Genomic DNA, 24383 nt, shown 5'->3' with positions numbered 1-24383 from the left:
GTCTCCTCTGAATGGTTGGCATATTTTGACTTCAACTGAAAAGGACAATAGTTTAGCTGCACATTAACCCAAAATGGCCCCTAAAAACCTGTCTTAACAAGTGTGATCCAAACTTTAAAGGAACCATCAGAGGCGGAGAGTAAAAAGAAGAGATCTGGACCTGCAGTGTGAAAATAAACACCACAGATAGACTTAATTTCTTCTTTTTCTCAGTTTGCATTATTATTATTTTTTTTTAAAAATGTGCAACCTAAGTCAGTCAGTGAGAACATGATTGTTTTGACTTGTGCCCTCTAGAATATAAATTGTCCCAGATGCTGACTGGAAACCACCACAGTATGTCCGATAAGGACACAAGACAGAGCCCACTACAAGGAGTCGTTTAATTAACCAAAGCAAAGGTACAGTCCTCCAGGTGTTGCAACATATATAAAAATAAAAACTGTAACAGCCAGCAGAGAGATTCTTTCAGTTTGCCTGACTTTATATAAATACCTTCAATTAACACAAAAGGAAGATAATTCTGTGATGTGAATAGCATAAAAATTGCAGTCTGACAATGAAAAATAGCTGGCCTTTTTGACAATATTAAATTTTTCGTGTATTTTTTTATTTTACTGGTGCCAAAACAAAAATAAATGTGACTTTACGAATATAATGTGAATAAAAAGGATCTAAAATGTACATGGACAGAGAGGGAGAATAAAAAAGAAAATTAAAAAACAACTTACATGTAACTCTAGATTATGCCAATAGGTGGCAATACAGGGTCACACTGAGACAGTCGACAGTCATTGTGATATAATGTGAGCCTCATTTAAGTGTTTAATCAAGTCACATTTTACAGTAAAGGGACGACTAAAGCACGAGAAAATAAGGCAACACAGACAGAAACAACATTGTAACACGTGAAATGCTGGTAAAAGTGCAGCCAAGTTAAATGTAGGAGTACAAACATGTAACCTAGTAAGAGAATTAATAGCAGCATGAAGCTGAAGTGCAGAAACATGATCGATAACAGCTGCAACTGATCATTTATTCATCCACATACCACAACTTAGAGGGTAACGCCACCATTTTTACACATTCAAGTGTGTTTACAGGTCTTGGGGAGTCCTACTGCATAATAAAGTAGTATGAAGCCTTTTGTGGCTCCAGAGGAAGCTGCATGTAATCTGAATAATTGCATCCAGTGATGCATTGTGGGTATGTAGGCGCCAAGCCAGGAAGAATGCGTGAAATACAAAGGTGATCGACTCTGGTTCTGCTGTATTGATTTTGATCATTCATTTTTAAACTGTACATAATGAGTCCAACAGTTTTATAGGATTGTAATGCTAGACTAGACTGCTTTTCAAAACCTGAAGCCTACACTACCCACAATGCAACTTAGCCACTGGAGACAATTTATCAGATTACATGCAGCTTCCAAAAAGGACTTTATACTACTCTTTCACATATGCAGTAGTATTCCTCAAGACCTGTAAATACTTTTTACTTCAAGATGCAAAATTGGTGGAATTGCCCTTTAATTGCCCATGAATATAAATATTGTAATCCTAATATGTTAAACCTTATAAAAGTGCAGCAAAAGCAACACTCTAGGTTGAAATGTGAGCAGTGTTTTACTCATGAAGAGCCTTTTTAAAGCTTTCTATTTATATTCTAAGTCAGGATAAAACACAAAAACAACTTGAAAAGAAAAAGAAACTTATTTACATATATCACATCCCATCAAAAAGCTGCAGGAATGAAGTGCAGAGCTGGAAATGTAACTCTACAGGCACAAGGACCCAGCAGCCTCCACACTGAGCTGCTCAGCCTGCAGGTTGTGTACTGGGATATTTGTCCAAACAGAGGTACATTCTTGTGTGCAAGAAGTTAACATGGAGAAACACTGGTCTGCAGCCTGTGCACTGATTATTACCCTCGGTGCGTTTGTTCTGGCTGCAGAGGCTGATGGCAATTTAACAGGTACGTTTGTTTCTTTTATTGAAATGTGTTCAGTGTATAATCTGACAGTTTTTCCTCTGGGACAAAAGTGCATGTTTGTCTGTTTCATTCCACATTAACAGGACACCTTCATTAATGTAACCCCAGCTGATCTGTCTCCTTTTCTGCTTCACTGCCTCCTTTTCTCAGTGATTCTCCCAAAACCAGGCCACTGCCCGCGTCTCCTTAATGTTGTCCCATCACATAAGGGCTGTGTGTGTGATGAAGACTGTCCTGCAGACCACAAATGCTGTGTCTTTGACTGTGGAGCTGTCTGTGTCCCTCCTGCTTTCAGTACGAGCCACAATGTTTAACTTTCTCTCTAATGGACAGCTTTTACTGGTTAAATCCTCTGAGACTGAACTGACGTGGATGGACAGTCCATAGGGCAACAGACAAGTCCCTTCCAATCAGAAGCCATGTTTTTAAATGTCACCTTTGGCCCTCTTTGTATGTATTCATGTCTCTTGTCCCCTCAGCCAAGCCAGGAGTGTGTCCTCGCAGGCGCTGGGGCGCCGGGCTGTGTGCTGAGTTCTGCTCTAATGACAGCGACTGCCCCAACGAGGAGAAGTGTTGCCACAATGGATGTGGACATGAGTGCATTGCCCCATACACAGGTTAGATACTCACTCCAGTAGTGTGTGTGTGTGTTGTCGCATAAATGTGTAAAGAGTGTTTAGTAACTATTTCTATCTTTGGTGTCAGTGAAGCGGGGCCGCTGCGCTCTACCCCAGGGGACCCCCATGTGTGCCGAGTACTGCTACCATGATGGTCAGTGTCCCGGAGAGCAGAAGTGCTGCAAGACAACCTGCGGCCACGCCTGCAGCGAGCCCTGCTGATTGGACAGTCGGCGACTCGGCTACATGTGTGCACTTGTCTGGTTTCTTTCACACGGAGGTGTAATAAGCGATGTGAGAACATATCATGTTCACTTTTTCCACAATCAGCACACTAAGGTCCAACATTTGAGCATACGTTTGCACAAAGTCTCATTCTTTGGGGGAGAAAGTAAAATGTTCTCTTTAATATAGTTAAGGAGCCATTGTATGTGCCTATACTTTAAGTACACTCAAGAATCTGCAATTTTTATGTGAATGCTTTTTGATCAAGTTTCCTAATCTACTTTTGGAAAAGCTGTAGAATAATCTGCTGTTATGTCAGGAGGAATGCTGGTAGGGTGGAACTCATGGTCTTCAGAAGACCTACAGTGTTTTTTGTATCCAAACTTGATGCATTTAAAGTAACCAAGTATTTCTGTATGAGTGATATTCTAGTATATTCTAAATGGATGGAAAATGTACTGTACTTATATCTTTTGCTTGTAGAGTTTGAGGGTACGGAGCGATTTACATTTCTTTGTATTTCAACCAATAAACATGTTTCAAGAACCCAGAAATGTGTTACGTGTTCATCACTTAGCTGTTTAAAGGTCTGGGTATTTTTTCTTTCACATAAAAAAGTGTATTAAGCAATATGAAAACATATAATTTTCACTTTTCTACTCTTTCAGCTCCACATTAGCACACATTTGAGTGTCATTCTTTGAGTAAATTGTCCTCTTGAATATAGTTAAGGAGCCATTTACAATAATCAGCAATTTTTTGATAGTTTTCTAATCTACATTTGGAAAAGCAAGAAGTGTAGAATAATCTGCTGTTGATAAGGTAGAATTCAATGTTTCCCTGCAGTGTTTCTGCATTCAAACTATTTCTGTGTGTGTAGTAACATTTTAGTATGTTCTAAATGAATGAAAAATCTGTCTCCCGTGGAGTTTGAGGCTACGCAGTGATCTACATTTCTTTGAACTTCAAACACGTTTCAAGGACCTAGAAATGTGCTCCGTGTTCATCACCTTGCCGTTTATAGGTCTCTGGTTTCACTCGTCTCCTTTGTGGGCTTTTTAGGCGAGAGCTTGGCTGAACAAACAAATGATGAAATATGCCAAGAATGAAAAGTGCTTACTGGCAGAAAACGAGACGGCCAAGAGGTGGCCAAGAACGTCTGCTACCCCGAGAACTCTGCACCGCAGCCTCACATATCTTTAAATGTTTTTTATACAAACAGCCACATTTCATTCGCAAACCTGACTAAAAGGTCTAATTGTCCAGCTAAACACAAACATGTGTGCTAAACAAGGCGAAGGCTATGTTGCTTATCATTAAAATACAGACTCAGAGATCCGTTCTCTGGCTGTGTCGGTCTACTTGCTTAGAGAGATAACATAGTTTGCAGCTGACCAGATATGAACATCATTTATGTGGAATGCTGCTTTTTTTTCCCCCTTTGTTTTTGTTCCACGCTCCTGCCAAACGTGCAGGGGTGAGAATCGCTGACCGGCCAAACACAGAGCAGTCTGTGTTTATTCTCCCAGAGTCTGCCCAAAGTGGGGCCAAGTTTGTTTACACAAAAATGTGGGCACTCGGTGGGAAGTAATACAGCTCTAGCGCCTTTACAGTTTAGAGTGCTGCTCCTTCGTTCACGGCTAGTTAATTAAATAACATTACGTTAACATGTTAATCAGTTTATTAAAAAAGGCAATAAAGAACATTTTTTGTTTTTTGACCCAAGCACACACACAGTACCGCTTCAAACATTCTCACTGTGCTCACTTTTTCTGAGCAAGTAAACCAGAATGGACTATTAGGCAGAAAAGCTTAACAGAGGATAGTGTTGCTCTTACGTGGTAGTATTTCACGCCAGGGGAAGGTAGTTTCAATAAAAACAGACTTCTATTCGCTGTAGTTAAACTGCATAGAACTGATGAGTGAATGAGTCAACGACCTGACAAACTAAAGGCAATTAATCATGAAGAGACCTGCACACATCTGCAATTCACATTCAAGCATGCATCAACACAACCAATGAGTGCAAATTAAATGTTGAGTAAGAGGGATGTTCCTTTTATAGAACGAGTAGGTCCAGACACATTACCTTATTGTTCATGCTTACAGGTACGTCCGACCAACAATGAAGTTCTTAATAGCGATAATTCTTCTGTATTTTTACGGGCATGTGTTCTTTTCTCATATATTAAACTTACTATAAAATGTGTCAGATTATACAAATGCATCAGGAACCATTAAATAAAGAGGATGATCCATAGTTAGACTTTGATTTTCGTGTGAATTTGAGGTTGCAGATGGAGAACTCAGTGTTTTGTCAGTTGATATCTGGACATAACTGAGGTTTGAGAAAACGTGACATTCTGACTGAGTTAGTTTATCTTTCCTAGCAGGGAGGAAGCAATCTGCAGGTCAGGAACACAATATGTGAACAAAGGTGATCGGGCTTTTTCCATCCAATGTTGTTTTAAGCCATCGGTCTCGGTCACAGTTTCCTCACAGCCACAAAATGCCTCAGAGACACAGTGGCTGTATTACGATGTGTTGGAGTTATGGCTTCAAACATCCACAAAACAAAAACAATCAAACCAAAAACACTCTGCTGCAGTTACCACTGCTGCATACTGCACAGCTTTGGTTCCTTCTTCTGTTTTTACAATAACAAAGCTCTGACTTTTCATCCAAGTACCACATTGTCCTTAGCCGGCAGGAAATTATCCTGGATACAAACCAAAACTTTCAAGTTAACTGCTTTAAAAACATTCATACCAGTGCTTGACTCAGTTCTTCCCTGAATGTCACATGTTTAACAGTGGTTTCACCAAAAGGAAAACATCCTTTCTAAAAGTAGAGGCAGCGGGCACGGTGTCCGGCCTCAGAGTGGTGGCACGCCCCTCATCTTGCGGATGACGTTGGCTATCCGCTTGGCCAGTCCTGGGTTGGGCTCCTCTATCTGGAAGCTCCGGGTTAGTAGGTTGTAAAGGGAGCCGTAGCCCACGGCCACCACAGTGCAGGTCAGGCAGATGACATTATAAGGCATGCTGAAGTCTGGAGTCGGCAGGTTGACCAGCAGAGGCTCCGTGTAGACTCGCACAAAGTAGCTGGACTCCTCTTTACAGGGAAAACTGGAGGGAGATGTGAGATTTAATCATTCGACTTTCCAGACAAATTTGTTTCTCTACAGGAGATCAAGCAACACATGAGTGAGTGGCAGCAGCAGGCATTTTCCCCAGAAAAGAAACAACTCTGTACTTACAAGCTGCTGAACAGTGGGCGTTCCCGAGTGCTGTTAGTATCCATGGCGACAATGCTTGGCACAAGAGAGCTGATTACTGAAGACCTAAATGTTGAAGAAACACATGTGAGTCACTTAAAAAAGTCATAATGACATTTAAAAAGTCCTAACAATAAATCAAGACCCCCAAATTTAACCTTTTACAGATTTTCACCTGATGTTATGCCGCAACATATCAGACAACACCTACAACCTCTGAAGGGGCATGAGAAGCAACACGTGCATCTTCTTTGTTCAGTTTTGAATACAACTCTACATGCATACCCCACATAGAAGCCGTGGTTGGGATCGGGGGTGTATTCAGTCCACTTCAGCAGAGCCCTCTCAAACTGCACTGTGACCTCGGTGACAGAGTTGGGAGGAAGCTGGACGAGCATCTCCAGCAGGTGGGGCCTTACACGGTCCTTAGACGGCTGGTAGTGGATGTAACCTGGCAGAGGATGAAAAACATTAATACCATTTATGACTGATTGATACAGTATTTTAATGTTCACTATCCCTTTGTAGTTTTATGAAATCACAAGATGCAATGTGACAATATTACCTCAATACTTGTTTCATACAATGTATATATAATGTCTGAGCAAAAACAGAGCACTAAGTAGGTATGTAGGCAGATAGAGTAGATTAAAAAAAAAACATCTTCTAGTTCAGCTTTCATGACAGAAAACACGACTCATGTTCTCCTCCTTCTGGTGAAAAGAAGCATCTGCATGTAATTACATGAAACTAGGCTCCCTGTAGGGAAACAGTGTGAATGTACAGCATGTGTAACTCATTAAGCTTGCACAACAATTGTTAAGCAAAAGAAACCCTACGACAGTTTATTGAAGAAGTTAGAAGAAGTACAATTAGTGGATTATTATTCTTTTTTTAGAATGTTATTTTCAAAAGGGCCTCAGAGCACCTCAAACCTTGGACACTCAGAATCAGACTCTTCTTATCTTTAAGCAGCACTCGCCGCCGATAAAAATCATTGCGAGACAATTATTATATTAAATTGTTGACCCTTTAGTTGCAGTTAATAATATTCAGATCCTGAGCAGAAATAGTACTAACAGTACTAATACTAACAGTGTTTCTCAATGGTCACATGTGCTTACACTACAGCTCAATTTCTCAAAACCCTAAACTCAAAACTGAGACACTCATACAAATTCTCTGCAGATATGAAACACTAAAACCATGCTCTTTCTTGTCAAAACCGACACTTTCTACCAAAACAATACACACAGCTATCATATGAATGTCTCATCATTTAAACAACAGTGTGATAAATTACTACCATGAATATACTTTTGGCTTCACGAGGCCATGCCACACATTCAACAGTATAAAATTGTCTAGAAATTGTTTCCAACCAGCTTCCCACAGACAGACTGTAAACTGAATTTAATGCTGCAACATCGTTCGAGTTCAAACAAAAATTGCACTGATTCCATCAGAAATATTGGATTGTCTTCCTTGCACTAACTCTGTTAGTTCTGTTCTTCATGCTGCTCCATTTTTTCACCTGAGGCATCTTTTATACTCTAAATGGCGATTAAGGGTTTTGCCAATTGAGTTTAAACAGCTATGAAGTGAGTGAGACCAATTGGTGATTTTTCCAGATGAACAAAGTGTTCTAAATTATGTGACTTGTGTGATTTAGACTCTGAGTGAAAATAGTGAAATTGTGCCTTGAGTTTTGTTAGTTTTGTTTTTGATACGTGAGGTTCAAGTTGTCAGGCTTGTGTACACAGTTCCAGTTTCTGTGAGTTTACAACTGAAGAAAACTGTAACATAAACATTTCATTAATTTACACAGAAATGCCACATTGTCCAATTTCCATAATACTCTTTTTATGAGGCTGGTGCAATTTCAATAATCTCAAAAAGTAACCAGCTTTTAGTGGTTTTTGTTCATTTATATATCACAGACCAGTTGCTCCAGAATTTGGCACATTTATAGTTGTCCATTTCAGACCTTGATTGCAATTTTACATGCACACACGTCCTTCTTCTACTCCCTAAAGTGACTCACTGGGCTTGTTGTCTTTTCCCTTGCTGGTGACAGTAAGGGTGTGGATGTAGAGGCGAAGATACCAAGGCACCGAGTCCAGCAGCAGCACGGGGAAAGACCTGTATGGGTGGTTGTTGTACATCAGGGTGTGAATCTCTCCCGTCTGCAGCCCGTAACCAGCCACGTAACGCTCACCGTGAAGCAGGGGACGCAGCATGTCACCTGCAGGTGGGCGAGTGCAAGACAAAGAGGCTTAATGATGGACCATGTGGGAAACATCGCAGCGGAGAAATATGACAATAAAGCGTCGCTTATGTTCAAATGTAATAGCTGGAGAATGATGTATGACTGTACTTTGTTTGCAAATCAGGCCTCCAGTCTGTTTCTCCTCTCAGCTTTGTTAGAAACATCTGTTACTAACCAAGTGTCACCCTAATGTTTGACAAATTACCAGGAGATTATGTAACAGGAACAAATGAAACAGTGTTGCTTTGGAACACAACGGTCACGGACACAAATTGTTTCCTTATTTGCTTTTTTGGCTTGAAAACTCACATGTTGCAATCTGAGAGTGACTTCAGATGCTGCTTCTCGAGGACTTTCAGTCTCAAAGCAGAGAACAGGTTGCAAAGGAACAGATTGCGGATTCATTGGCCAAAAACAGTTTTGAATAATGTCAAGAGGCATTTAAAAATGATGATTAAAAGGCAAACAAGCAGACGACACTGAGAACAGAACAGTAGCTAAAAGATGGAAATAAAACAAACAGATGCAGCTGATACATTCTTGTTAACTCTGTCATGGTATTTTTCAGCCTCTTACAGCACACTGTGTGTCCTGATCTGCTCTTCTCACTCACCCTCACTGGATTTCCAGCGGATCAGCAGGTTGAGGGAGCGCACAGTGCCAAAGGTGATTGGTTGGGTCAGGTCGTAGACGGAGAAGGTTCGTCTGTCCCCCAGCACCACTGCTTGGCTCAGCAGAGGAGTGGCCGGGCTCACCTCAAACTGCTCCCCCTGCAAAATGATATCCAGTTTCTCTTACCCGTAAATACTGCACATTTCAATATCATCAAATCTGTTAATCTAAGCTTTCTTGAGCTTTCTTATAAACAAACAAAACATATTTTTACATTCAGTGTTTTAAGTATTTTAAATCCTGCATTGTTTGCATTCATCTTTACTTGCAGGCAGTCTTCTTCTTCACTGCTTTTATTGGCGCATTGCAGCAAACATAAACAAAAGAGAGACCTGCTCATAAATAAACAGATCCATAGTGCTACTAGAGGACAAAAACTCTGCAGGGAACCTTAAAATATCTCCAACTTGATACTGCAAATAACACAATTAAAACCTATGTTCTTTTGCTTTCTGCAAAGTTTGCATTGAGGCATTTAGAGCCAATGACACTATAAAATGCGGGAAACAAACCTCAGGGTTGTCTGTGACGTCGATATAGATTTTACTGGAGGAGGCCAGCGGACAAGCTTCTGTCAGGGTCCGAGAGAACATCTTAAAAAGAGACCATTCTGAGGGAACAAAAAGAGTAAGTTAACGAAGGCTGGAGGCATTTTTCCTCCTACGAAACATAAAAAAACTACGAAATTCTTAACTTAAATGTGGGATACATGACAGAAGAGCGTGCTTTTTGTTCACCTCGTTTGCCCTGTGCAGAGGTGTGTAGGTCAAACACTACATTCAGCGTCTGTCTCAGCTCCCAGGATGTGGTTTTGCACTCCCAGTCCTGACACACGGGCCTGATGTGAACCGCCTGGGAATGAAAACTGCTGTGGAAGAGTTTCTCTGACTTCAACAGGACAGCGAGACCAGCCTGCAAGTGCAACAGAAGAAGATGAAGAGTGGGCCGCAGTCACTGACAATGACATTAGAATGTGAATCAGACAAAGGAGCACACACGGCATTTGAGTTCTGCTGACGTTTAAGAAAGACATAATAAAGACACACACACACGCACTCACCTTGGAACCACACGGCAGGAGTTTCTTCCAAGGTGTCAAATTTTCAGTGCAAACAATCTCTCGTGGCAGGGTGGCATAGCGAAGGAAGCGGTGGTCCGTCACTTCAAGTTCAACACAAAAAACAAAATCAGTCTTTATGTAATGCAGTGGACTCATCACAAGAGAGTTTTACGAAAGGGAGATTGAAGAAGCCTCTCTGTACCATTGCCTATACCCAGCGGTTTGAAGGACGCACTGGGCTGAACTGTGTTGGTGGAGTCAATGAAGTTCAGTGAAGCGCAGAAGATCCCAGACAACACATTGGTCAGCTCCTTCCACGTGCTATCCACACTAAAAAGGGCAAAAAAAATAAGTCAATTATACAGCAAATTATAAATAAACTAGGCGTCATGATTCTAAAAATTCCTGATTTAATTTGTCTTTCAATTTCAAGATCGTGATTTGATTCAATTTTCGATTTAAACTTCAGCACTGATGGCTACATCACTGCTTGATTATCAACGCTTGATTTGTAAAGATTAACACATCATCTGTTTAATACCCTTATAACTCTCATTTACATGTTCAAAAGGGAAATAGTGCTTTGTTTGAGATAACTTTTTGCTGATAAATCCTTAATTACTGAACATTTATTTCACCCCTGATGCTCTGCGGCCACCAGAGGGCCGTACTCACTCGGTCACAGAGTCCTGGAACCACACCCAGAGTTCAGCCCCAGGAGGAGCCGGCTGAAAGGGCTGCCCCCACTGCATTGTCCTCCAGTAGCCCTGCGTGAAGGAGATGTGCAGCTCTCGCACTGAGAACTTAGAGATGACCTGGCCCAAAGACTTGGGAAATAGCCGGTAGTGGGACACTGGAACACATAAGATCAAAAATATTACACAGTTAGGATGAGCAAATAAAATCAGCTAATCAGGAAGACTAGGTAAGAATCTATGGGATGTGTATAAAGCCTGTTAAATATTCCTTCAAAGAGTACTGTGAGGCTACAGTTTAAGTAAAAAAAGCCCAGTCAAATGAACAATACTTCTGTACTGTAGTACTGTCTTGTCACTTTTCCTTTTAAAATGTAAATATTAATTAAATATGATTATCAAAGACAGTGGGACTAATGTACATAAGAACAGATATGGCATGTTGTACAGAACAAGGTGCCTGCAAAGGATTTTTTGACTTGTAAGACCCACTTTTTAAAACACACTTTTACAGATTAGCGCCTGGGGCCATCTGACGGAGGATACCTGTACAGTGTGTTTGTGACTTTCTATGTTCTGTCTATTTTGTCTGTGAGGTTTGGTTCTTTGTGATTGTTGTTCTTATTCATAGACTTGGCTTTGTACAGCATCTTTGTCAGCTGCAGCTGTTTTTAAACATGCTTTATTAATAAAAGTTAACTTGATGTCGGTGAGAGGAGAAAACACAGACAACTTCAAAAATGACAAAATTAAAAACTAAAGAAAAACCAGATCAGATCTGTTCACAGTTTAAAAAAGAAACTATTAGGAGACATGGATACTGAATGCAAAAACTTAATTTCTACCAATTTATGACCATTAAAGAAGATACATTTGATCATTTACTGACTTAGTCACAACTTCCATATACACTGACATGAGCTCCATCATTTTATTGGAGGGTATGAATTCCCAGTTGCATTCTGAACCATAACAAAAAAAAACACATCTTCATTTCTGACCCACAATGAATGGCATGTTTATGAATGACTGCTAACAGTTAGCTTACCTTTGTTTCCTCTTGTGAAATCAGTCTCCCACACGGTGCGGAACTGGAAGCTGGCATAAATATCTCCTGAGTGCAGCGGCCTGATGACCAGCTCCTCCTGAAAATCGTCTTTGGGCTGTGGCACCGATGAGGGCACCACGGTTTCGGGGGCAGGAGTGTCCTGTTGGTCGGCTGCAGCATCATCCGGAGTCGCCTCTTCAACCTCAGTTGCTTCCCAGCGTCTCTCCTCCACCGCGGGCTGCTCGGTCGTTTGTTCCGCTGTTTCGGTGGCTGTTTGTGGATTTTCCACCGCAGAGGCATGCTGGCCACCATTCACTGTCGTTTCTTCACTGTCTGCGGCTGTAAACAGTGACAAACCGCACAAAATAAGCAGCAGAGCCGAGCGGCTGCACCTGTGAGCTGCCATTTTCCTCTTCCGGCGGTTGTTCACTTCCGCATTTGCGCGTCACGCGTGGAACCAGCCAATGAGCGGCTTCCATATGGATTCCTGAACCTGTGACGTGAACCTGCTGTTTTACACAACATATTGTCATTTTTATAATATTTCACGAGTGAGTGCTAATAACAGAGCATCATGTATGTTATAGTAAGAAAAAGTAATGTTATTTAAATTCATTCTAGAAGATTTGGCGTTTTCATATTTCATTGTGCTTCATTCATTGTGCTTCTAACAATATGCGGGTCGAGCTTTCTGGATCATAGATCAATAAAAACGAAACGTGCATTCTTCTAAAAATATGTGCTTTGTTAAAGCTGGGAGAAAAAAACGCAGCAAAGGCAGCTTCATCAAGGTTCCTCTCTAAGAAAAGAAAAATAGATACACATCCCTGATATTAATAGGCTACATACATTTTTATTTATCTGTATCTAAGAATACAGCAGATGCACTTCATCCTCCTCTCCGACTCATTAGCCAGTTACAGGCAATGTAATTTCAAGTCTTGATTCATACAGCCTATTGCAATGTTTGCTCGAGTTAATCTGGCATTTTATAGCGGTACCCTGGCTTCTTATGGACCCTAGATAAACGATGCGGGGGGTTGGGGGGTTGGGGGGGTGAATGTGTGTTGCAACGGTGAATGTGTGTTGCAAATAAAATAAAATAAAACATAAAATAAATAAATAGTCAGTATGGGCTCTGAAGATGCATCAATGTGTGCAGCATGCTCGTAGTTGTGTTGCACATTTGGTCGTGTTGCTGGACAGGGACGGGCATCATCGGGGGCATATCACCCCTCCCACATCCACACATCATCACACACAGCCCAGACACACACACACACACACACACACACAGAATTTCTGCTCAGCCATGGCTCCCTGGTAGATGCTCAAAGCGGCTGTTGTCAGAGCGAATTAAATCTGCACTCGCTCGCTGCTTTTCCTCCTGACCTTGCCTGCCTCCTGGTTAGGTTTTCAATATTTTATTCAGGATTCCTGCGCTGTTTCCCCATGGCTACATCGGATGGACTAGACGGCTGTCTGCAACGAGGCAGATCTCAAAGTGACCCGAACATACTCACCGAACCGGGCATCGATTTGGCTCACGGCACAGGTAAGACAGACGCGTCATTGTCTGGATGTATGTGCTTATGGAGGCACATTTATTGTATTTTTCTGTAATGTTGCTGCTTGTTTTGAGGATGCAGCGGGGTTTTTTTTTTTTCCTCCAAAAGGCATCCTGCTATATCACAACACCAAGAGGGTAATTAGCACATATGCTTCCGAGCTCGGACGTGAAACGCGGACTGTAACGCCGAATCGTGGAGCTGCACATTGGAAAAATGAATGTGCCATATCAGCGTCTGTGAACGGCTGCGCGCCCCATCCAGACCTGTGCGTTATGAAGACGCCTGCTATGGCTGCAAGTAGTATTTGGCAATCAGCGTGCAGGCCGTTTAATATCATATTAACGCGTGCAACAATTACGCTACCCAGTGCTTTCTGCAGGACGCCAGCGAGCGTGTTTCTCATCACTAAAATCATCCCGCGTGCATGTGCGAGCCGGAGCCTATTTGTTGTCTTATCTCAGCCACCATTATAACCCCGTTGTTCAGGAGCCACATGGGCTTTGGTGTTGCCTTTATTTTATTTTATTTTTTTTAAAAAGGCACATGCATATATTTTCTGGCTCTGCTCGTGCGTATTGACAGCTCTGCCACCCCTCCTCCCTTGAGCCGATCACTGTTGTGATCAATGACCGGGCCGTCCACGTGATGCAGCCTATAAGGTGGAAATATCCCCAATTCAGCACAGCCTTGCACTCACAGGGGATCGATCCAGCAGTTCATGGATGCTTGCAGGTGCGCTCTCCAACGCGGAGCCCTTGTTTATCTCTGTGGTCTGTTAGTCATCCCCTCTGCATATGGAATAATGAATTGATCTTTCATTATTAAGAGGAGAACACCAGGGAGCAGTCATGTTCTGCACTCCTCCCATGAACTCCTGCAAACAGACTTCACGTGGCTCTGTGCAAAACGCCTCTCGCTCTTGGTTCAGTGCAAAAAAGCATGGCTTGATTTTTATGTAAGTGGGGCTATTTATGGTCATATTGTGTGGGCTTGGAAAGAGTCATTGCGTACTCCCACACATGGTGAGTTTTACACACACGCACACGCACCGAGGATGCTTGACTGAATGATTGAGAAAAAAAAGGCCCAGTGTCATTCACCTTTCAACTGTTCACTAATGAGGCTCAGTGACTTTCACATCTCGGAAATCACACCTGTCCGCGCTCGTCAGCTGCCCCATAGCACATTTTTAATGGACCCTCCCTGAATTCAACCCTCCTATGGATGATTTCATTCACACATAGGTGGATGTGATAATGTCACACTGGGTCCTTGACACACCTGAATAAACAACACAGCAGCTCTGGCAGATCAGCCCGGCTAGCGATGAGAGTTAAGCTCTTACGATGGAATATGCACAACCGCATCACTGTCTCACATGTGAATGTACTATGCAAATGAAAGACACAGCAAACAGAGTTGTCGCTGCAAGGACAATGTCAGTGTCTGGTGACCTAAAGTACACAAACATCGCCAGCCCCCTCTCTGTGTGGATCATCACTGCGCTAGCGTCTGGGACACCAGTCTTTGCCAAAGGATTACTTTGGCGGAGACTGCCTGCCCCCAACACATTGGGCCTTGCAGCTGCAGAAGCTGACACTGTATTCATCCACTCAACTAAACACTGGGGAGAAGGGTCAATGGAGACATCAGCTACAGTTGACCATCACAGAGAATCAGAGCAATGTTTTCTCTTGAATGGACGTTCAGTAAGGAGCCTCAGAGAAGGAAAAGTCAATGCAGGACTCACTACAACTGTCCAACAAACCAGTTCTACTATTTATTAATACGTGAGAGGAGTAACATTTCAAAGTGGTTTAGTTCTGACCCTGATCATGTTTTCTCTTGTTTTTATTCCGAGAGCTTGGCTTGAATGGAGACATCCTCTTAGAGCTGCTGATTTACAACCATATTTCAAAGTTATTTAAGTCCAGTAACGGGAGCAGCCGTATAAAAACTTGTTTAGTGAGTTTGTTCAGACAAGGACCCTTTAGATTCTCCTGCTAATAAAATGTCACTTTCACTCAAACTTCCACTTAGTCATCGCAGAGCGTCGACCAAGGTAATGGCGTGGAGAGGACACCTTGAAGCTTTGCGGACAGGGAGCGTGTCCAAGCGGGGCAGTCCCTGTGGCTTTATTCCATGAAGTAATGCCTCTGTCCTATAGGAAGATGTACACAGTCAGAGGAGCAGCGGTGAGGACGATTTAGGAGGGAAGCTTGAAAAGAGTCACACCAGGAGGAGTAGAATGAGAATATCTGTGTTCGTTCAGTATAAATACACAAATAAAGGGGCGGTACCAGATACAGTATTATGTATTGTATCGCTTTCTCTGGTGATACAATGGCGCCAAATATCGATATATTTATTACAACAAGCTCTCTTAACAGATTTGACTTACTGGAGTCACTACTTCATAACTTCTTGTGGTGTAAACTTTTGTAAACTTAATCTACGCAGGAAAGGAAAAGGATTTAGTGAGTTGTATCCTTCCTTTAAACATTTTAACTCCAGAACTGATGTGCTTTCTGGCAGTTCAAGCTTTTGCAGATTTATGGCTGTTTTGCATTAAATTGATGGTACACAAGGACAAGTTGCAGTCAGTGTGTGTGTGTGTGTGATAAAGAGGCACTGAGCGAAGACTCTATGCCCCTTTTTTGTACATTTTCTCATCTCAGTTCATGTCAAATTCTGTGAAACTGAAACCGCAGTGCAGTGAATAAATACATAATTCCTGCACTTTGCCTTTTTTAGGGGTATTTTGTCTTCTTCCTTTAGACAGATATCCTGATGTATCGACAGATGACTGTCTTGCAATGTATGGAATATCGAAGAATCGCTGTATCGTGATACTATGGTCGCGGGCAACGTATCGTGAAATGTGTTGTGGGTTCCTTTGTGATTCTCACCTGTAACACACAGACCTCAGCTGAAACTAACTTTTATTTCAATCATCATTTAACCTGTTTAAGATTTTTTGTTTTCACATCTATGCAGTGTCTGTTCAGAATGCTCGTTTTGTCCAACTAACAATCCAAAATGTTAAAATAATCAATTCAAGCTGAAGTAGACAATTGGCCACTGCTGATACAAAATAGAGAAAAGCAGCACATCATCCTCTGGAATCTGGAAATTGCAAATGTTTGGGGTGTTTGCTTGCTAAATAATGATATGATGAAGAAAATAAATGATGAAAGATAAGATGAATGGACTCTTATCAACTATCTGATGAACTGACTAATCGTTTCAGCATCAGTTTAGGTCCAAATGACCCACTGCTCCATCCTCCTCCTGTAATAATTCATGGAGAAACTTTCCTTTCACTTGCCCTGTCTTTGTGAAGTCAGTGAGCAGATTAAATGAGAGCAAAGTGGCTGTTGAGCTCACAGGGATTCATCATCTTACTCAAGGTGGATGGTGGATCTTCGCTTACATGGCGGCTTAAACCCGAGAACTGTCGGACCCAATTTGTTCTGTTATAAGACAGTGTGTCTTACGACTGGTGTCCACTGATCAGTATTTTGTTAGGTCTCATCCTCCTCTGCTGGTCTCACTGATACCTGGATAATCCTCTCAGATCTGACATCAGAAGAATCTCTGAGGATTGCAGGTATAAGTGGAGCCCCCCCTAATGAACAAGAGGAAATATCAAACCCTGTGAAAGCTGATATTGAGCCGTGACAATGACTCACCCAAAAGCACAGCGATGTCTTGTACGTAATACCTCCCTTATGCTCTGGCCTTGATGAGTAAATATGGGAAATTCTGAGTCAGCGGGCCTTATATAACGTGCTCCCCATTTAACAAGGGGTTGTTTAAAATGAGGAAGTAATAATGTACGCAAAATGGTATTAGTGCAACAAGAATTCCTTACGTAATGAATGGAAATGCAAGCTGGATGTAGGATTTGAATGAGTTGCTGTGGCATGAATTTAATGATGTAGACATTCAAGTGGGCATACATTATTACAAAACTGCACTTTATGCACACATGGATCTGGTTGTGATTCGATGACATGCTCAAAGACACTCGTAGGCCATAAGGTTAGCTTAGCTTAGCTTAGCTTATTTCAGCGTAGAGACTGGAAACAGGAGGAAACAGCTAACCTGGCTATGTCCAAAGGTACCATAATCTGTCTACCTCACTAATGAACATCCTGTATTTAGTTTCTGAATACTTGTGAATACTAAAAAAAAATCATGAAGAAAGAGCCCGGCTAATTTTGTACAGCGCAAAGACTGGAAACATGGGTCTTTGTGCTAAGCTAAGTTAACTGATTAGTAGCTGTAGCTTCATGCTAACTGTACAAACACATGGTACCAATCTTCTTATCGAACATTCAGTAAGAAAGAAAATCAGAATATTTCTCAAAATGTCAAACTCTTTTTTGCGGTGAGTGGCACTCGTGAGGACACCATGACAGTCCTGGACAACTGAACTGACGCTGATGTCAAAAACCACAAAAGTATTATCTATCTGTTTTTCTGTGAATGATTTTCAAAATCACAGTCTTGAGACAGGGCGTGAACTCCTTGTATTCAGCTGTGTGTGCGTCTGATCAGACAACTCGCAGGCGACAGTGACTGAGAAGTGAGAAGTTTTCAGTCTAAATTAGTCTGATGAAGTGAGAATTAGACACCAGAATAGCTATTACTGTTCAACTCTGCAAATATCTCAGTAAGACATCTCAGTATGACATCATGCTGACTTTTACAAAGCATTACTAAGCAGAAACACACCTCATCACAGTCAAGTAATCGGGGGAATGCACAGTAATTGCCAATAACTAATAAATTGGTGTATGAGGTGAAATTGGGAATGGATGACATTTCTTCCTGTGTTTCTGGATGGTTTGTCAGACAAATATTGTAAGTAGTGGCACCATATTGCGTAGCCTAGAGCACTTTTAGCTTGTCACACAAATGAAACTTAATTATTTTGTAATCTTGAGAAAATGAGCGTCGTTATCTCAAGATAACAAGATGACAACACATCCTCATTCCTAAACAACTGAATAGGTCGATTGCCAGTCACTCCAAAAACGACATATCTAACCATTCTCAAAACAGCACGACTGGGTAGCGTACCAGCGACTGGCACAGTTTGGTTAGGTTTAGACAAGAGAACTACTTCCGTTTTGGTAAACATTGTGGTTTGGTTTAAAATAACTAAGTTACTTATGTAACTGATCACTTACAAATGTAACTGCAGTTACGTGATGTCACTTAACTACGTGAGTAAGTTAAAACAACTCACCACTTACTTTTGGTTTCACACTGGACACCAACAGAAGTTTCCTGTGTGAACATCCTGTGCTTGTTTAATAATCAGAACACAATATTGATCAACACATCAAGCTGAAAGTTTTCTCGTGATAAATGAGCGGTCTTTTGTTTTTCTCGACACAACGAGACAAATTTACCGGTCATCATGAGAAAAGGAGCCTTGTTATCTCGAGGTGATGAAATATTTATCTCTTGATCTTGAGATATTGGCCTTGAGATAAATAATTGCAAGCTCGATCGTTCCTGGTTTTCATAATTGGATGGTCACTTTGGACTTGGGAGAAATTGTCATGGGCCTTTATTTCTATTTCATGACATTTTGAAGATGAAACAATTGATCTATTCTTTCGAGGATTAAATTAGCAGATGAATTGGTCATCAACAGACTCACTGGGTGTCGCCTTAATTCTCACAGGGAATTTGAGGGCTTTATATTTGTGCTCCGTGAGTAATGCAACAGTGATGAACATGCAAACCTCCATCTTCAGTACGTGTGTTGTTTTCTTTCTGAATCGTTCTCCTGCAGCCATCCAAGAAAACACTGGAACACATCAGGCCATCTGCACAAACAAAGGCATGCTGTAACTAGATGTGGTCTTCAGATGAACCACCTGCACCTCCATCAAGCCCATCCTAATTAAGTCCTCACTTCCTATTTTCAGTAGCTGAGCTGTAATTCATGCTGGAGTCACGACTCATTCGTCATGGTCAGCCTGTAGGGACTGTGAGTCAGTCAAGGCCACCTGTTAGTAGTAGCCACTGGAGAGCTATTCATTTCTGTCTCCGTGATGCACAGAGGTCCCCGCAGAGGGCAAGGAGAAGCACTCAGCCATCTAGAGGCTGAGAGCAGCTTCCTGACAAGTATCTGCTCTTACCGTCATGAAATGCTCACTGTTGTTTATTATTAATTGATGTAGTTGAGACTACGGGAAGCAAATCTTCCAAAAGGACCCGCTTTATATTTTAAAGCTGGGACTTTAAGATAGCGACGATACGGTTGAGTCAGTCCATGACTACACGCACTGACTCACTCAGGCATTTTAAAGTTTACTGTACTTGGTGTGGGTGGGCGATATGAATGAGTTATTTTATGGCTTAGAGACAGGTGACAAATTAAAGGAAAAATCTGTATAAAATGACTAAAAACATGATGTAAAGTACTAAAGTAGACTTTTTAATTTAAATTGTACGAGCTAAAAAGTTTTAACAACTTAAAATTTTTAGTCCATTTATTAACTTTTCTTAAGATTTTTTTTTTAAGTAAAATCACTTTGTCAGATTGAACAGTGTGTGAAGCAATATCTGTACTGGATGACAAATCTCTTCTTCATTGTCTCATGGAGAGGGCTGCATCAAAGTGATTTTTATTATTCATCTACATCCAGTATTTTTTTCTGTAAAATGTCAGTGAATGTCAAAAGTAGATTAGTCACCATCACAATCTCATCACAAAAGAGTCGAATGTCTTAATTTGTTTCGAACAAACTAAATACAAAGGATATTCAGTTTATAATGATCCCACTCCTTTCTCTGTCTGTAACTGTCACATTGTGAAACCACGACCAGTGAGCAGTGAATGGCGGATAAGCTGCATCTGGACGCATTGTTGAGCTCTGCTCTCTGTGGACGCCTTCACTGTCTTTCAGTCGCCCGTGAAAATGGAGCACAAAAATGACGACAACAACAAAAAACCATGCCTGCTCCCGGGAGGGAGCGGGAGCAGATTAGGCATTTGACAGCGTTTGAGCCATGTGTTTCTGCGGCTGTTGTTTGCGTGCCTACACCTGCGCGTATGCGTGATTTTTGCCGTGTGCATCCATGTGTGGACTGATCTGCAGGGGGAACTGGCAGGTCTGTGCAGACTCGTGCAACAGAAAAAAAAATCACAGGCGGTTTATGCTAGAACGAGACAGTCAGGCAGTTGAACAGACAGCCCTGGGAGAACAGAGAATGAAGACCCGAGCAGCACTGAACACCTGTCAGAGACCCCTGCGTAAAGGCAGAAAGTAATGGAGCTATTTAGCCTTTAAAGGCTGAGGTTAAATGGAGTTCAGGAAGTTGCAGGCTCAATGCTGTGGAGGGTGAGGAGCAGAGAGAGGAAACTCCTCTGGGCATCGAGGTTGTAGAACAGTGGAGACATTTTTTGGAGGAAAGGAGAAGGAAAGGAGCTGGAGACTGAATTAGTGATGCAGAGAGGAGATTGAAGAAGGGAAGCAGAGCAAGGAGAGGAAGAGATGAGGAGGCGGCGGCCTCCATTGAAAGAAAGCCAAGAAGTTGTCCTTATCGCTAACTGGCCACGGTGAGATGATGGATGGTCTATAGGAGACCATTAACAAAGAGGCAGTGGCTGTGTGGGTCTGATTTGGGAAGCCACTGCATGAGCTCCTATAGCAGGCCAGTTTCTCCATGGATCCTATAGAGCCCTGAAACTAAGAATACTAAATACTTCCTCTTTTTAATCTATATTTATATCATTTTTTTCCTGAGGCATTTTCCTGATTTAGTCTCGTTGCTAATTGGCTGTAGGACCACACCTTTGGCTTTGTCCCGTGCTTTTTAGATTGATTTCTTCCGTCCGGGCAGCCGTTCATGAGACTCTGGTGATAGGAAGCATTTCAATTTCTTGATAAATGATCAACTTTGTATGAGGGGGGGCTGAGAAATATGCAGACAGTTGTTGCAATTATTTTGAGATTGTTATATGATACATGATTTTGGTGGGAATAGTGATCTATGCATTTCATTTTCACTGAAAAATATCTGAAAAATGATGATGATGATGAGATTTTTGATGGGGTCTGTATCAACCAAGCATCTCTGCAGCACTTCATTTGTAATGGTATGTGGTGTTTTGACAACAAATTGCAGCCCCTTTGATGTGGATTGAGAGCCATAAATATATAGAGAGCTCCTTCAAGCTGCAGGGATGGGTTATACTTATCTGGGTTCATCGTTACATGCAGCTAACCATATTAATTGTTCACAAAAGTTAGCTAAAAAAAAAGTTGGTTAAATGTCTTTTTGCTCCCACCTCTCCAAGTCAGTAACATCCACAGCAGCACTCCCAGTGTCTCTCCCTCTCTCTCACTCATAAATCGATGTATTGTATCCACACACCTGTTTGTAGCCGCAGCGTCCCTCTCTCCTAACAAACCTGCCAGATTCAGTCAGAGATAGATGTACAGGGGCAGAGCGGCGTCTCGGGCCCCATCTCAGATAAACGCTCCGGTCTGGGATGGGGAAACACAGGGAACAGGCGGGAAGGAGGCCCAGATTAAGGCTGGAGGGAGAAAACAAGAAGGAAGCTCATGTGCTCGAGGCAGGGGACATATGATGAGAAAGACTTTAAACTGCCACAGAGATGAGAGAAAGTGGTGTGAACTCCACAGAGTGACTGTTAGATGGGCACTTACACTGCAGGATTATTGAGCATCTCGGCCAGGGCCTCTCAGGAGATGGTAAATTAAATACATAACCAGATCAGATAACTGTAGTAGAAGATATATCGTCGTAAAAAGGAAATGAATCGAAGCTTTTCATTGTGTTGTTGGACCGACTGTGTGTGTGGAAAAGAGGAGGAACGTGAATGAAGGGTGAGAGATCATTCAATATTTCTAATATCAAACACTCACTGGTTTAATCTGCATTTTAAGATGTATTTTAATGCATCGCCCAAAGCCAAATGCCACAGCATTCAAAGCCTGAGCTAGTTTTTGACACCTGGTGAAAGATGGACCTTAAGAGAGCTTAGTAATGTATGTTTTATAATACGGTGAAAATGCCACAAATGGACACTTTCTTTTCCTTGTATTTTGATTAAAGCTGCTGTAAGCATTGCTGTAGTTTTAGCTAACCTTCTGTCCGTTCTGCGGTTCTCGATCCCCTCCCTCTCTTGTCACCACTCTTGCACGACTCCTTTCTTTTTTTCTGAGGCAGCACTCTTTGCCCCTTATTTTCTGCAAGCGTTTTTCATTGCTTGGCCTGTTTGGTAGTATAAAGCATCACCGGTAGCTTTCCCTGCTCCACCATTGCAGGTAAACAGGAGGATCCTGCTGTCTGTGCATTCACAAGCAGACAGGACCGCCTCTTTATGGAGTTCTCTGTCCTGATTGGACAAAGTGGGCAGCTATACCGAAAAAACAGGAGGAGGAGAGACATGGGTTACTGACCAAACACTCTGTAACAGTGTTTATTTGTTTTAATAAGAATAAGAAACAATTACAGCAGCTTTTTACTTATAAAATGTAAGACAATTCTATAAAATAAGGACATTTCTATTTCGTAGAGCCCATGGTAACATTTGAAAATTGCTTCTTTAGTCCAAAACCCTCAAATATTTAATTTGCACTCACACCAAGGGGAACTCAGCAGTACAGTAATCAATTTTACATCAATAATTTTTACATCTATGTCACAAAGAAGAAATGATTAATGATTTACTCAACATAAATTGAATTGGCAACTATTTAGACAAAAATGCCTAACACCTTCTCTGGTTCCAGCTTCTCCAATGTGAGCATTTGCCACATTTCTCTGTTCTTATTTTTGTATATTGAGTTTGGTTTTTGGACGGCTGGTCAGACAAGACGAGTAATTTAGAGACAGCAGTTAATTCATACGCACTAAAAGATTAATGGATTAATCAGGGAAATGATCAGGAGAATAACTGATGCGAAAAATAGTCATTAGATGCAGCGATAGTATGATGAACTCACTATCTATTGGATATTGAGAGGGACAGTTGCAGACACAGAGAGGTGTTGAGGGTACTCTAGTGGATCATTTTCACACCAAGATTTAAGATAATCAAAAAAAAAATAATGGTAGAAATGAACTATACTTCACTGGGGTGGGGTTAGGGAGTGATTTTGGACTTGGAGTCCTCGCTGTGTAATAGCAGGGTGAGTTTCAGCACCATGGACAGCACCAGCCTTTGCATCGCAGCAGGCTGCTGGACCGAGCGGAGCCGTGTTCTGTGTGCTGATGAGTCTGTCCTGGATCACAGATGCCACCGCTCAACCGGTCCTCTTGATCTGCCGGGAAAGAAAACCCAGCATTTTTTCTTTTTTTTTCACCGATGACACATTAATGAGGAAAGCTCACTGTGCAGATCCAGGCACAAATTCCATTTAATTCAATCATCCCATACATCCATGTAAGCCAAAAGCTCCGATCCAATCCCATTAAAACTGCTGTTAGAACCGTGGCCAAGCCTGTAGAACAGAGAACTGTGGCCGTTATTGATGAGCGAGTCGCTTCTAGCAACTTCTTCATCAACACTGATTCATCATACGGCCCAAACCAGTTCCACTACCAGATAATGTCCTTTTCACCACGGCAGCCTCAGCCACTCTGGCACCAAGCGACTGCAGGCGAGCTTGTGTGGTCACACAAGTGAATGTGTTTGTGTCACTGGGCAAAATCTTTTTGTAGACAGTTTTCCTGTCTGCCATCAGTCCCAGACAGCTCTCACAACAGATTCTGCTGCAGGACTGAATCTGCTTTGCTCCAGTCAGAGCAAAACAATTGTCAAAACAGCAACCTTTCCTTCTGTTGACATCATTTCAGGAAAGATATATAGGATCTAACTTGTCATATTGACCTGGATAAACACCTAGTAAGGCAGGGTGATTCAAATCATTTTGATATATTTTTAGAGGACGGCTCCAGGGTG

General features: G+C 41.8%; 3 protein-coding genes across 6 annotated transcripts in view; 2 read left to right on the top strand and 1 right to left on the bottom strand.

Moving 5' to 3' along the window:
• The first annotated feature begins 518 nt into the window (after positions 1–518).
• wfdc2 (WAP four-disulfide core domain 2) lies at positions 519–4449 on the top strand. 2 transcript variants are annotated; one of them, XM_084366718.1, is made up of 4 exons: positions 519–1974; positions 2143–2286; positions 2472–2609; positions 2698–4449. In XM_084366718.1, the coding sequence occupies exons 1-4, from the start codon at positions 1887–1889 to the stop codon at positions 2829–2831; spliced, it is 504 nt and encodes a 167-aa protein (XP_084222844.1). In that variant the 5' UTR covers positions 519–1886; the 3' UTR covers positions 2832–4449. The 2 variants fall into 2 exon arrangements, with proteins under 2 accessions (XP_084222844.1, XP_084222845.1); XM_084366719.1 differs by lacking the exon at positions 2143–2286 and having other exon boundaries at positions 523–1974.
• A 48-nt stretch (positions 4450–4497) lies between these two features.
• Positions 4498–12274, bottom strand: pigt (phosphatidylinositol glycan anchor biosynthesis, class T). The gene is made up of 11 exons (XM_084366717.1): positions 11853–12274; positions 10785–10962; positions 10312–10439; positions 10110–10210; positions 9787–9961; positions 9562–9659; positions 8991–9147; positions 8153–8353; positions 6394–6559; positions 6091–6174; positions 4498–5959 (listed from the first exon to the last, which is right to left on the bottom strand). The coding sequence occupies exons 1-11, from the start codon at positions 12256–12258 to the stop codon at positions 5710–5712; spliced, it is 1944 nt and encodes a 647-aa protein (XP_084222843.1). The 5' UTR covers positions 12259–12274; the 3' UTR covers positions 4498–5709.
• An 853-nt stretch (positions 12275–13127) lies between these two features.
• Positions 13128–24383, top strand: part of phactr3a (phosphatase and actin regulator 3a) — a 35821-nt gene continuing 24565 nt past the window's right edge. For all 3 annotated transcript variants that reach the window (XM_084367969.1, XM_084367970.1, XM_084367968.1), the window contains exon 1: positions 13128–13407. In XM_084367969.1, the coding sequence (XP_084224095.1) occupies positions 13305–13407 (103 nt within the window). In that variant the 5' untranslated portion in view covers positions 13128–13304. The remainder of the gene's footprint in view (positions 13408–24383) is intronic.

This window comes from Pagrus pagrus (assembly GCF_965226575.1).
Source record: "Pagrus pagrus genome assembly, chromosome: 11".
Taxonomy (NCBI): Eukaryota; Metazoa; Chordata; class Actinopteri; order Spariformes; family Sparidae; genus Pagrus; species Pagrus pagrus.
This window is presented reverse-complemented; position numbering and strand designations above follow the sequence as displayed.